This window comes from Erpetoichthys calabaricus, chromosome 4 (assembly GCF_900747795.2).
Source record: "Erpetoichthys calabaricus chromosome 4, fErpCal1.3, whole genome shotgun sequence".
Taxonomy (NCBI): Eukaryota; Metazoa; Chordata; class Cladistia; order Polypteriformes; family Polypteridae; genus Erpetoichthys; species Erpetoichthys calabaricus.
In genome coordinates, this window is record NC_041397.2 from 190,724,160 (window position 1) to 190,739,589 (window position 15,430).

Below are 15,430 nucleotides of genomic sequence, written 5' to 3' on the forward strand. Positions count from 1 at the left end.
TCTTCTTGAAGATGGCCACCTGGTTTGAGGCTCCCTGGCAAGCCTTAAATACCCACATGTTTAGCTTATTAATGAGTTATTTGTGGCAAATACCTGGTATGGGTAACTATTAACTGAGCTATTTGAATATACTATGTATGGACTGTGCTCTCCCAAGATCCCAACATTGCAAATTCTTTCCACTATCTGAGAACCATGCATCTGTTCCAATCACTTAGGGTCCCTTTGAAAAGAACAGTCCTTGCATCAGCAACACACAAGCATCTTAATTAGTCTCACAAATCACAATATCAAAAAACTATTTTTCGCTGTTTACCGTATACAAGAGGAGTTTGCCACAAAAAAAAAAAACCAACAAAATATAGCATTATGTATGAAGCACAAAACTATAAAACATTTACTTTTTTATGAAACTGAAAAGACATGACTTCAAATTAAGGCATCAATGATGTGGTCTTGCACAAAAAAATGAATCTTTACTAAAGATACCAAACTTCACATGTCAAAAATTTCAGCTTACTGAATTCAAAATAACACGGGTTTTATGTTTGCTACATTGCATCACAAGTAAATTTAATGATCATTCGATTTTTGAAAAAAACATCTGACAGCCATAATATAATACAGTATATAAAATAATAAACTGTAAAACCACTGTCAAGTGTTACTAGAAATCTCAGACTGACCCTTTCTAACCGGCAATTTATTTAAAGCAACTGCAAAAATCAAATATTACAAGAATAAATGGGTCCAGGCACTTGCTAACATACATGTCATATGTCTTCATACATACTGCATAAGTATTGGGAAGGATGTGATTGCTGCACTTTGGTTTGCATTTTAACTTTACACAAATCTGAACAGCACTCTGCACTACTTAATAACAGTGCCCAGCATACTGTATAAAATATACAGGACTGACAGAGTCACTACCATCATATTTAAAAAGATACTCTTCTTTGGGTAAAGTCTAAACCAACAAAAATATATACTAACTTTAAATATTTAAGAATTAGTATGTGAGAAACATTAACTCAGTTTCTTATTTTACTTTATTAGTTTCTTTGGTACTAGTGTGTTAAACAACTCAACCCAGATAGCGCTTCTCCATTCACTCATGCGTAGAACCCTTAAATGGCAATGACCTTTTTGATTCTAGATTAAACAATATTAGAAACTTCGCGACAGTAGTAATGTTTCAAAAGTAATTAATCAAATTTTACATATTCTTGTTTATATTTTGTAAATAAACAAATGTAAAAAAATGAAGTTTTTCTCTTGCCTGTGGTGTGGTTATAACACTCGAGTACCGTTTCTTCTTATAAATAAGTGGAGCAATGTTAGGATTAGAAATTCATTCTTTGGTACACAGTCAAATGCAGAGACTCTACTAACAAACCTTTCACTTAATGTTCAGTATAACAGCCATAAAGGCCCACTGACTACCTGTGGTGTTGGCAGCATCATGTAACTCTGTAAATGGATTATTTCAATTGTTCTTCACAGTTTTGGCTATTAGAGAGTCTTTGTACATAAACACAGGGCAGTGGAACCAAATAAAAAAATGCATACTAATAAAAATAACTGCAAAATGTGGTTTAAAGGATAAAAATGTTTAAGTAACTAATGCATACCTAAGCAGGGCTTATTGAATGTAATGCATTTCTGTTACATAGAAATTACCTATGTATTACATTTCAATCCATGCATCTCTTTACCATGGATTCAGAAGAGACAATGCAATATGCAGGTTTTGTTAAGACTGAGTGTTTTCTAAAGCAATATTTTATTACTTTGTTTCTGAATTGCAACAGTTAAAAACTCGGCAGCTTGTTCAATAAAAATAAAAAGATGCCGATATAAAAGTTCAATTCAGAAAAAAATATGTTTCTTAAAAATGTATCACTTGGAAAATGTAACATTTTTAATAAAATACATTATTATGTTACTGAACAGATGCTCCTTAACCATAACAAGTAAACACAAGCATGCACACTCCACAAAAGATGAGCTGATTATTCGCTCCTTTAGTGCCTAGTGTGAGTGTCAGCTTCGTATTTTAAGTAATCTTTTTAATATCTTTATGGAGTGGTTAGAACCACAAGTAAACAAACAGCATATAAAATCTGCAAAATACCACATTTACAAACAAAAAGTATACAGAGATAGGAAAAAACTTTTTTCATAAAAAGATGACATAACTACAAAGGGCTAGATATTACTGCATTAAAAACAGTTTCTAAGAATTATAAATTACATAACTGAAATTTAAGATGAATAAATAAAACAGTACAAAAAATGTACAAATTAAGTGACTTTAGCGATTTTTTTTTCTTTTTTTACCTGTGCTTCCATCATGGTTTTCCACTGAAGATTTACTGGTATCAGACGGATTACTCATTTTTGATTCTAGGGGAAAAAATATATATATACTATATTATATATATATATATATATATATATATATAAAAATATATATAATAATGTAAGAACCAAGCGTGGATTGGTACAGTCATTTTTTCCATTAACAATTAATTAAATAAAAACATCCGGCTGAATACAAGGTAAAGTAAAAAAGCTTGCTTTGCTCTTACAGATCTCTGCTGGAAAAAAAACATTACTGTGAATATTCAGCAGAAAATAATAAATAACCAAGTAAAGTTCATTTCTAGGGTTAAACCTAATATTACAATTACAATTAAATAGACACATTAAAAATTTAGCTCCATCAAGAGTAAAAAAAAAGTGCTAAAAATACACCACTGAAAGATAAAATATTCATACATTGTAATGAAACATAGGTGATTAAATAAATCAGTTTCAACAAGTTTTCTTTAAAACAAAATAGCAGCATGTACAGCTCAACTCTTAACTCATTCTTCAAAAATGTTATTTCAAAATACACCAAGATATAACAGAAAGTTTAGACTTGTATAACACTATCATCTGTGAGGTGTGCTTTACTCTCTTTTTTTTAGCTTCCCTAAAGTTTGCCTCGTGCCACTGTGACTTAAACACTATGCAACATTTATCCAAAAAAAAACTTAATTTTTTCATTTAAGATCATATTCAATGCTTTGCTTTTCTTCCCTCCCAAGATCAAGCATTTAAGCAAACTATTCTTAAACTTTGATTCTGTGGAGGAAGTGTAAATATACCTACTATCGCCATGCATAGTCAAGCACTGATTTAAATAGCAAAAGATCTATTAAAGAGCTTAGCGCACCCACCTACAACATAGTTGCTGCAGTCCAACATGGTGTCAGATTTAGGGATTGAGAAAGATAGAAAGAAAAAAAATATCCCTTGATGGCTTCAACTTTTACCAGAGAACTGTTGAGCTTAACATTAAGTCTAGTAACAGGAGAGCAATCTGGAAAAGCAAAACTGTGAAGGGAAACTTCAGGACCTCTGCAGTTTTTGCAGCCTCTCTCCTAGCTGTTTTACACTGCGATTGTCAAGACAACTGAAGCGTGAAAAAGTTCCCCTTTTTCAGTAATAAAATAGAAACAAAGATTGCAGCTGGCAGTTTCCATAATGAAGCTTAATCAGTATGCAGCTGATTAGTACCTTATGCAAATTTCCCCCCCTTGTTAGTGCTGCAGAGTGTGCTTTGAAGTCCTGTGAGCAATTCATTTTGCAGAGTGCACTGAAAGCTTTCTGCATAATTTAAATTGTGCATAAATATTTATCAGCTCATTAGCATATTAATTGGATATCTTTAAAAAAAATTCCACCCTGCACAACAGCCAGAACGTAATCACATAAAGGAAAATTATCACCAGAGTCCAAGGTTTATAATTAGGGGCAAAATGAAGTTCCCCATATGCACTGTCAACCCCAACCGCATCCAAACATGTCACCACAACCGGGTAAAGCGCCTGTAAAATGTCACAAATGTGACATATACAAATTGGGAACAATGCAACAGTTTCAGAATCTACTAAAAATCTACGTGTTTCTTAAAATAGTATTTTTTTATTGGGTTCTTTTTAAGCTGATAAATGTAGTTTTAGTTCAAGAATGCAAAATTAAAAACAATTCTACAGTATTCTAAGATTTCACTGTAAACTAACATAACACTTTAAATGCAAAAGGAATTGTTTTACTAAAATGACACATTTTCAGTGTTACTTGAAGGAGAAAGTAAAAAAAAAAAAAAAAAATCAAAGTACAACTCCTTGAAAAATAGTCACCTCATCCAATTTTTCATACATGCATCAAAGCCCAAGATTTTGACGCATTATGTGCTTTTACTTGAAGTTACACTTCCAACATGGTAAAAAGTAAAACAACAATAAAATTTTAAGGAAAATGGCTAAGTGTTCATCCCATTGTGTCAATACCTTAAATATATTTAGTCTTCAATCAACCAATCAAAGTTTATTGTCAATTGCGCAGTAAGGAAACATGTTTCCCTATACAATGAAATTCTTTCTTTGCTATCCACACCAAATGTCAGTGGTTAACAAACCAACGTATAAAGATAAACATAAATAGTAAGTAGCAATAAATAATAAATAACAAAGGCAGAATAAAGTATAAAAAACAGAACAGAAGTATAAAGTGTAATGTGCAGGTAGGTGTGTGATGGACAAATCAAATACAGTTGTGTGAAATAGATAGAATGAGGTGGACCATGGTTATAAACTCCAGTCAGTTATTTAGGAGTCTAATGGCCTTGGGAAAGAAAGTTTTTTAGCCTGAAAGTCATGCATTTCATACTTCTATACCTCCTGCCTGATGGTAGAAGTGTGAACAGTTCGTGTTGGGGGTGGGTGGGGTCTCTGAGGATCGAGGCAGTTCTCCTGTGGACTCTGCAGAGCATCTACAATTGCAGAGAGGGCAGTGGAGTCCTGGTGATTTTTTCAGCAGTCTTTACCACTCTCTGCAGGTGTATGTGGTCCATAGCAGTAGTGTTGTCATACCACAATGTGATGCAGCTGGTCAAGATGCTCAACAATGCAGCTGTAGAAGTTGCCGAAGATCTTAGTCAACATACCAAACTTCCTCAGCCTCCTCAGAAAGTACATCCACTGTTGAGCCCTTTTGACCAGCTGTGTGGTGTTAAATGTCCAAGTGAGGGCCTCACTAATGTAAACGCCCAGGTATTTAATACTGCTCACTCTCTCCACTTCAAGCCAACGGATGAACAGTGGCCGGTGAGGTCTCCTCTCCTTCCTCATATCCACTATTATCTCCTTCATCTTGTCTGTGTTGAGGGTGAGGTTGTTGTCCTCACACCATGACGCCAGACTGGCCAATTCCCTCCTGTAGGCCTCCTCGTCCCCACCAGTGATGCATCCTATCACTTAGGTGTCGTCTGCAAACTTTAGGATGATGTTACCTTTGTGGAAGGAGGCACAGTCGTGGGTGAACAGGGTGTAGAGGATAGGGCTGAGGACACATCCCTGTGGGGTGCCTGTGTTTGTGATAATGCTGGCTAAAATCCTATTACCAATCCTGACAGTTTGGGGCCTGCCAGTCAGAAAGTCTAGGAGCCAGTCACAGAGGGTGGGGTGCAGGCCAAGTGCATACAGTTTATGGTTGAGTTTATGGGGGATAACCATGTTAAAGGCGGAGCTGTAGTCAACAAAGAGCATCCTGACGTAGGAGTCTTTGTTCTCCAGGTGAGAGAGGGAATAATGCAGTGCAGCCGCGATGGCATCTGAAGTGGACCTGTTGGGCCGGTAGGCATACTGCAGGGGGTCGAGTGTGTCTGGTATGCTGCTCTGAATGTGGGCCAGCACCACTCTCTCAAAACACTTCATGGTGTTGAGCACATGATGTTACAGAGGTGAACTAATTTTGGTCTTCATACCTCTCGAGGGTGTCGATAAAGTGAATTGTGGACTCAAGGACAACACTGTAAATGAAGGAGATGTGAATCCAAAACTAAATGCAGATATCACTTTTCTATACAGTTGTCAAAAACATCATGTTCAACCTACTGAGTTATGCATTTGTAAATGTAAACCTTAACTTATTTTGTAATTATCTTGCAGAGATAGACACTTTAGCTATTAGTTAATTAAACAAATGTGATGTACTGAATTGCCCTGTAAAGTTTGTCAAACATATAGTTTTAACACCTCACAGCAGTTATGAAAAGACAGCCATCTTTTTAGTTAAGACTATAACTTCAAACTGCTAGTTAGTCTAGAAAGTACTAATGAAAAGCAATATTGAAGTCTTGCCACAGATTTCCATCACACTGAGGTGATGGCTCGGAGGATGTTGAGAAGCCTAGACAATTTAAATCATTTCAGTCCATGGTGAGTGAGCTATGGAGCACTGTCTTTTTGAAAGGCAAACTTATTTCCCAGTTTCACTTTCCTGTCAAAGGTTTTCTGATTTTTTTGGCAATATTTAAGTGATACACTATGTACCAAGCTCATGTTACTGTTGTATTTACAACGAGGATGAATAATTCTTACTCTGAAGAAATTTTATCCTCATTTGATTGTATATGGTACACAAATCTTTGTTGATTAACATGGAAAATGGAAACATTTAATCCATTGCAAATTAAAAATCTGAGAAAACAAAATGTGAAAAAGTGTAATACTATATTTGCATAAAAAATAAAATGTGTCCAGCACATGGATTTCCCCATATTTACAAATGAATACAGTATATAGTGTGAATTTACTAACGTATTTGAAAGATGAATACTACTGAAATTTGTCATATTTTAGTCCATTTTAAAAGGTAAATAATTTAAATGCGTCATTTTTAATGCAAGTAAATATATGAAATATATGCACCTGTAACTACATAAATTTAACATTAATTCCTTTACTCATAGTTAGTTTCATTTAAGATGTTAGAAATTAGAGAAGAAGGAAAATGGACGTGCACCTTTCATCGTGCACCTTTCATCGTGCAGCTGGGCTGGTCTTCATGATGTTACCCCCAGCTTAAACTGAACATGCAGAATTCTCTAGTCACAGTAAGGAAACAAAACGGGAAATATCTAACTCAAAACAAATGGGCACCCTGGTAAATAAATACAGGTATAAAATCTAAATCAATGACAGCTGCTGGAACAACAATGTCTTAAAATTTCTAATTCAAAAGCTTGAGCTTTGGTTTGAATTCAAAATTCACAAGTCTTCAGAGCAGTAGTTTGTTGTTGTTTTTGGTATCGGCTTAAAAAACTTTAAAGGAACAATGCTTTGCAGTATAAATTCACCCAAAATCTAATCCTCTTGTCAGAGTAACAACTGGAAGTTATTAACAAAAACTTCATAAGAATCATCTACTTCATTCTCAAGTTAACAGTATCCACAATTTTATTTTTTTTTTTTAAAAACAGACACAATCTAGCTACCCAGGGGGGTAAATAGCCCAACCTGGTGGCAGTCCCAAGCCCAGATAAATATAGAGTGCTAGTGTCAAAAGAGATTCCAGATGTAAAACAGTCAAAACCTCAATGATGGAATCAATCAAATCGGCTTAGGTGTCCCTTGGGTGTACCCCGTAGGCAACAAAAGCAGGGGCCTTACCTGACCCATGTGTAAAGTAAATGAGGGCTGCCAGGCCAAGGCAGGCCCAGATAAAGAAGTTAGTCCAGAAAAGCAGAAGACAATGAGGAGGGGATAGAAAATGGTAAGTTAAAGGCAAGAGTGGGGACAATGAGTGGGAAAGGAAGGGAGTTGGCAGATTTCATGGAAAGGAAGAAAATGGAAGTGCTATGTGTACAGGAAACTAGATGGAACAGGAATCAAGCAAGAGAATTAAGTGGAGGATTTAAGTCCTTGTAAGAGAGCAATGGTGCAATTAAAACAGTACTCAAAAAACTACAAAGTAGTAGTCATATCAGTGTGAATAGGAAGAGTACTTTTTTTGGGCACAAATGGATGAAGAGCCTAAGGCGGTACAAGACTGCTGATGGTGATCTAAATTGAATGTGGGAAAGAGTAGAGAGATGATAGAAGGGGGTACATGGAGGGTGGGAAGTAAAGAAGAAAAATGGGGAAGGGGAGAGGAGAGAAGATTTTGATTTGGTAATAGTTAATACATTTTTTGAAAAGAAAGTAAATCAGCTTGTTACTTACACTAGTGGAGGAAGGGAAAACCAAATAGATGTTCTAATGTGTAGAAGATGGCATTGGAAAGAGATAAAGAATTCTAAAGTCAAAAAATGGGTAAAGTGTGACAGTGCAGTATAAAGTGGTGGTGATGGACTGGGGGGATCACAGCAGTAGCACCAAGGATAAAGTGGTAGACATTAAAAGAGGAAGGGCTCAAGAACAGGTTTAGGGGGAAAGTTTTAAAACAAGTGCAGTCATCTAAATGTGTGGAGTAATTATGGAAGAATAGCAAAATTGTACTAAGAATAGGTGAAGAGGTGCTGGGTAGGACAAGAGGAGAGAACTCATCTGAGTGCAGAGAGTCATGGTGGTGAAACAGAGATGTAAGCTGTGATAAAAGCTAAGACGACGGCAAAGAAGACATGGTACCAATCAAAATGAAAAGCTGTGCAGCTAGCCATTGCTTTTCTAAAAATCATTCTCTCTCCCTCTTTTGTCTCCAGTTTCAGACTCTGGGCACCAGGAGCTGTAACCGAACGACGAGGGGATGGAAGAATAGAGACACAGACTATAATGACGGTTTCAAAAAAGTGCTGAGAAAAAATATTCAACAGAAATAAACACCTTTACTTCCTTCTTTTTCAGAGAGTTCACAAAGGACAGACAGAACATTAATCAAAAACAAAAAGTAAAAAATTATGCACAAAGACCATGATGAAAAAAAAGCACTCACAAACAACGAAAAATACATACAAATTGGAAGTAAACTATTCACACCAATACTGTATATACAAACTTAAATGCTATTCTTTCTGCTCTACCTGCTCAGCAATAAAGAAGTGCCTGCAAACCAAAAGACTGGTCAAAAAGATGATTCCTTGTGGTCTGGACATCATTTTTATACTGCTAGCTTGTTTGCCTATCCAATCATTATTTAGGTCTTCCATGGAACCCCAATAGCAGACAATATCGAGTCACGCACTCCATGTCCTCCTCTGATCAGGTGCCTTGTCATTAATTTAAATAGTCCTTCCCCCTCACGCACATACATGTTTGCAACCACATCGAGTCACCTACTCATTCACCTCTTCAGGCAGGTAGTATGGTGAACTCCACCTATTTTATTTCTATGCACATGTTCTCTCTCTAGTGGCAACCTCTTGGTAGCAAAGCTCTGTTCTTTCTTCCCTACAGCAGCTTCAGGCATGGATGAAATAGCAGCAGAAGTGTGGAAGAGTTTATGAGAAGAGGGAGCAGATGTGCTGTGGGAAATTCCGGATTGTGAAAACTATAAAGGGATAAGGCTGATGTCACACACAATGACAATTTGGGAAAGGGTTATTGAAAGAAAGATTTGGGAAGAGAGCATTGTAATGGAGGAGAAGGTTGATTTTAAGCCAGAGAGAGGGAGAACTGATGCAGCCTTTGCACTAATACTGATCATAGGGAAGCACTGAGAAAAACAGAAAGGGTGGCGTATGGTGTTTATTGATATGCAGAAGGCTTATGATAAAGTGTACCAGGGAAGTATGTGAGGATTGTCAAGTTTATATACAGTAATCCCTCCTCCATCGCAGGGGTTGCGTTCCAGAGCCACCCGCGAAATAAGAAAATCCTCGAAGTAGAAACCATATGTTTATATGGTTATTTTTATATTGTCATGCTTGGGTCACAGATTTGTGCAGAAACACAGGAGGTTGTAGAGAGACAGGAACGTTATTCAAACACTGCAAACAAACATTTGTCTCTTTTTCAAAAGTTTAAACTGTGCTCCATGACAAGACAGAGATGACAGTTCTGTCTCACATTTAAAAGAATGCAAACATATCTTCCTCTTCAAAGGAAACAGAGAGGAAAGCAAACAAATCAATAGGGCTGTTTGGCTTTTAACACTAGAATTACCAGAGCCTACGAAAAAACTCGTATATCCGGCCCACCTTAAATCGCTTCTTAAAACCTTTCTCACCTCTCCGCCAGCGTCTTTCGTCATCTAAATGTACTGATAAAGACATGCTGCCAGCAGCTGGCTATTCCATCCCCCCAACGACTTAGAACGTAAACAGGCTTTTCCCAGCTCTTGCCTTGATTGATTACCTGGGAGTGAAGTGGAGTTTTAGAGTAGAAATAATAAGATTGTTATTTGAAACACACGCATTTCTACAGTTATCTGTGTAAACACATTGTTAAAACAGAAACGTGTTATATATTCTAGTAGCAATTGACAAAATGTAGGCATAAACTATATAATGTATGAAGCCTGAAGTCCAAATATCAAAGAAACACTTTCACAAAAGGTACAAAAAAAAGCCACCGCCAAAAAAACCCGCCTTAGTGTGAGACATTGATATGAATTAACTATCGCTGCTTCCGTGGCGTAACAGTATCAGTCGCTGACTGGGAAACAGAAGGTCATGAGTTCGATCCTGCACAACTCCCATTTGAGAAGTGTTCTTATTTTCACTATTTTAGAATAAAAAGATACATTTGATTTCAGTCTGTAACAGCTGGTGTAATTTATGGTATTTGTAAAGGTTAGCTTTATTTTTTTAAAATTCACTTTTCATTGTCTCAGTCGCGTTCAGGATCCATCCCCAACGCCCCCCACCTGACACTGCGGTTTTTACATAAAGACGCGCTATAGTTCTGCAGTGTATCACGATACATACGACCGCGTGTTTTTTTCCCCCAATATTGCCAGTCCCCACATGTTGCTGTATGCTGTTTCTTTTGTACTCCAGGACATGCAGAGGAAAGCATAGTAAAGAGCAGTAACTTCAGCGCTATATGCAATCATCAGACACTCCCCATCTGACACTGCTGTTTTCACATAAAGACGCGCTAAAGCCCTGCAGTGTACTTGTGACTGCATTGTCGTACCAATGCTTGCGAACTGAAGTGTCTGCATGCACTTTTCGTGGCATTATACGTGTATTTTTTGAGCATGCCCATGTAGCTCAAACACAGGAACATATGTTGATGTAAAAGTATAACAAAACAAGTGCACTTTTATTCAAGACTATAACCGAAGAAAAAAGAAAGCAAGTTACAGTAGGCGGTTGATATGACAGCTTGCATGGTGAAATGCTAAGAACTGCTGATTTCTATTCTGTGCTATATAACTTAACATTTGAATCTGATGATTGCATATAGCGCTGTCTTGTTTAGTGTGCGCAAGAACATGCAGGTGGCCAGTTGCTGAGTGCTACAACGCACATTTTAAAAAAAGAAAGAGACAAATATATGTGACGTTTTGAAGAAATCATTTTATGACGCGAATAGTACCAATCAGAAAACATCGCCGAAGTAATGCAATATTATTTGAAAACGAACAGCGTCAGGTTGGGTGTGAAGTTATACTGGCGCTGTTTGAGTCAGATCAGAAGCTGAACAAGCTGAAAAAGCTCCTGTTCTGACTCTAAGTAAAAAAGCATGAATTAATCAACAGAAATAACCGCGACTGACATTTTAAAGTTAACGATTTACAGTGCATACCAATTTATAAATTCAATGTCCGTTTGAGGAAAAAAAAAAACACTTTCTTCAACGCTGGGAATCGAACTCGCGTCTCTGTGGCACAGTAAGGCAGTGGTGCTCCAAGTCAGCAAACCGTCCTTATAACTTATTTTTTTCAAGATCCATAACACACAGACAGACAGAGCACTGCGTAATACAGAGACAGACAGGCAGAGATATACAAACAAACAGGGAAGGCACATGTACTGAAAGAAAAAGCACTGAATAAGCTCACCCGCTATAACATCACCCCTCCCCCCGATCTGACTCTCTAAGTAACGGCGCAAGTACAGACACAAATCAAGTGCATGTGTGTACTGTATAATATTAACAAAAAGAGCAGCTTACTACTGAAAACGGCAAATATAGGAGTGAGTGGGGATCGAACCAGTACTCTTGATCACACTTGGTTTGCGTCTGTACTTGCGCTGTTACTTAGAGAGCCAGATCGGGGGAGGGGTGATGTTAGAGCTTGTGAGCTTATTCAGTGCTTTTTCTTTCAGTATGTGTGCCTTCCCTGTTTGTTTGTATATCTCTGCCTGTCTGTCTCTGTATTACGCAGTGCTCCGTCTGTCTGTGTGTTATGGATCTTGAAAAAAATAAGTTATAAGGACAGTTGTTCATGCTAATTGCAGTCTCAATTGTTAAAAAAATATTTTAAAAGGAGCATCCCACATGAAAATATAACGATCTCATTAACTGACAGTGCATACCAATTTACAAATTTTATGTCCGTTTGAGGTTAAAAACAAAAAAAAGAAGTAACACTTTATCCCCAACGGGGAATTGAACTCATGTTTGTTAGGCAAAGAAAAGCTACTCGGTCTGAGAAGCAAATCTTAGCGCACTACGCCACGGAAACTGTTATATGGTGTGTGAAGCTTTTGTGGAAGTGTTTATTTGATCTTAGGAACTCGGGCTTTACACATTCTACATTTTGTAATATTTATTACTAAAATATGAAAAAGTTTCTGCTTTAGCAATGTGTTTACACAGATTACCGTAGAAACGGAACACGCATGAAATGCAAGTATTCCAAATAGCGATCTATTATTTCTATTCTAAAACTCCAGCAGTTCAGTCACTCCCAGATAATCAAACAAGCCATAAGCTGGGAAAACTTAGTGAACGTTCTGCGACGGTGGGGGATGGAATAGCCGGCTGCTCGCTGCTCCTCTTAATCGGCACATTTAGAAGACAAAAGAGAGGTGAGAACGGTTTTAAGGTGGGCCGGATCTACGAGTTTTTTCGTAGACTCTGGTAATTCTAGTGTTAAGTATGCGAAGCACTGCCGGTACAAAGCTGTTGAAGGCAGCAGCTCACACCCCCTCCGTCAGGAGCAGGGAGAGAGAGAGAGAGAGAGACAGTGAAAAACAAAGTCAAAAATCAATACGTGCCCTTTGAGCTTTTAAGTATGCGAAGCACCGTGCAGCATACTTAAAAGCTGCACACAGAAGGTAGCAACGTGAAGATAATCTTTCAGCATTTTTAGACGAGCGTCCGTATCGTCTAGGTGTGCGAACAGCCCCCCTGCTCACACCCCCTACGTCAGGATCAGAGAAAGTCAGCGCAAGAGAGAGAGAGAGAGAGAAAGTAAGTTGGGTAGCTTCTCAGCCATCTGCCAATAGCGTCCCTTGTATGAAATCAACTGGGCAAACCAACTGAGGAAGCATGTACCAGAAATTAAAAGACCCATTGTCCTCAGAAATCCGCGAACCAGCAAAAAATCCGCGATATATATTTAAATATGCTTACATATAAAATCCGCGATACAGTGAAGCCGCGAAAGGCGAAGCGCGATATAGCAAGGGATCACTGTATAAGGGAATGAGGACTCAGGGTCAAAGCACTGATGGGGTAACTGACAAGATCCCACTTACAGTAAGTCTGTACCGGGAATCTTCTTTAAGTGCTTACTTTATTGATCTTGCTATGGATGTCAGTCATGTGACTAAAAGACAAACCCACCCGATGCATGCTTATTGCAGATAACATTGTCTTGTGCAGCAACAGAAAAAAAAGAAGTGAAGAGAAAGTTGGAAGAATGGAGAAATGCTTTGGAAGATAGGATTGAAGATAAATAGGAAGAAGAGAGAATATAATGAGGTTTAATGATTATTGGGATTCACAAGTTAGCATGCAGGGAGAGCTATTGAAAAGACTGGATAAATTTAAGTATCTAAGATCAGAGGTATCTCAGAGTGAAAAATTAGACGCGGAGCATAACCAGTAAATGCAGTGTGGATAAAACAATTGGAAGAAGGTATCATGCATATTATGTGATTAAAGAATTAAGATGAAGGTTAAAGGTGAGATTTTTAATACAGAGGTAAGATCAACAATGATGTATGAAGCTGAGACATGGAAAGCAAAGGGAGCACAGTAGGCAAAGTTACATGTGGCAGAAATAAAAATGTTGTGATGGATGTATGAAGCTCCAAAAAATTCAGACACAAGCGTTGGTAGGCTTTGCGCCCTAGTAACCAAGTTACCCAAATGTTCTATAACATTTCAGTAATTATTTACTGCCGTGATGCTGATCTTTCTGATCATAAAATAGGTCATTACGATAGCAATTTACAAGAAGAATTTATAACTGCAGAAATATGGTATTTGCCATAAGTCTAGACATATTATCAAAAAATAATTTAAAGGTTCCTCTAAAGTGCCTCTTTCTGTTGCACAATTTGTCTCAAAAACTAATCAGCACATAACAGGCTTAGGTTTCGAGCTTGGTATTTTTACCATCCAGCTGCTTTAGCTATCGACCATCCTCAAGAAACTGTGACACACAGACAGACACACACCCATCACTGAGATATAAATGTTTTTGGTATCGGGGGACCCTAAAACAATGAGATCTTTTGAAAACCAGAGATATACATTTTTGATGAATCTAAAGCTTTCACTCCACCCCCATGAACGACAGGTTATGGTTCAAAGCAAAAAAGGACAGAATAAGAAATGAGACGAAGGTAAAACAAAAGTGGGAGTGATCCATATTACTAACCGAGAATAAACTGGATATGGACGCAGGTACACGGCGATGGGACCATGAGACGTACTGCGCAGGCGTGCGTCTCATAAACCGCAAGCGAAGTCTTATCCACCACGAACGAAGGAGTCACGGCCCAAGAACAAAAGAGCTCAACTAACGTGAATGAGAAATGAAGCAACAACGCGCCCATAGCTAACGACTAACACCACAGCCACACACAAAAGAGGATTCTGCGCTGCACCCCAGAGTCCAACGTGAGAGGCTACGGAGGCCCCACAGGTCCACAAAGATAGTATGGAAGGCAAAGGCGTCACCGCCATAATATGAGTGGCACTACTGCGGTGTGAAGGCGCAGGCGTCACCGCCATATTGTGAGTGGCACTACTACGGAGTGAAGTTAGGAATAATGTGCTGCTTGGGATTGTACAAACCGCTCAACGCTTTACACAAAATTCAAACACAATACAGCTCAACAATACAAACACGAGCCCAACTGGATAAGATCAATGAACGCAGGCGCCTACAACGCGCGTCTGAAACTGCGGAAGCAAAGCAGGCACGGGTTCAAAACAAACGACCTCAACTGACAGATATACAAACACGAGCCCACCTGGATAAAATCAATGAACGCAGGCGCCTACAACGTGCGTCTGAAATGCCGCGGGCAAAGCGGGCATGACTCCAAAACGACTAATGTATTTCAGGATACCCAACGCCGGGGGTAGGTGAGCGAATCGAGCAGGGGGCGGAGCCCCCTTGTTTATAAGAAAATACAGTGAAACCTTGGATTGTGAGTAACTTGGTTTGTGAGATGTGCTAAAGTGTTTAATAAACTGTAACTTGATAAATGATAGAGGTCTTGCAATACAAGTAGTACGTATAT

General features: G+C 38.1%; 1 protein-coding gene across 3 annotated transcripts in view; it reads right to left on the reverse strand.

The window, feature by feature from the left end:
* Positions 1 to 15,430, reverse strand: part of pou2f1b (POU class 2 homeobox 1b) — a 236,255-nt gene that overhangs the window by 158,250 nt on the left and 62,575 nt on the right. For all 3 annotated transcript variants that reach the window (XM_028800092.2, XM_028800091.2, XM_028800093.2), the window contains exon 2: positions 2,344 to 2,409. In XM_028800092.2, coding sequence (XP_028655925.1) covers positions 2,344 to 2,409 — 66 coding nt within the window. The remainder of the gene's footprint in view (positions 1 to 2,343; positions 2,410 to 15,430) is intronic.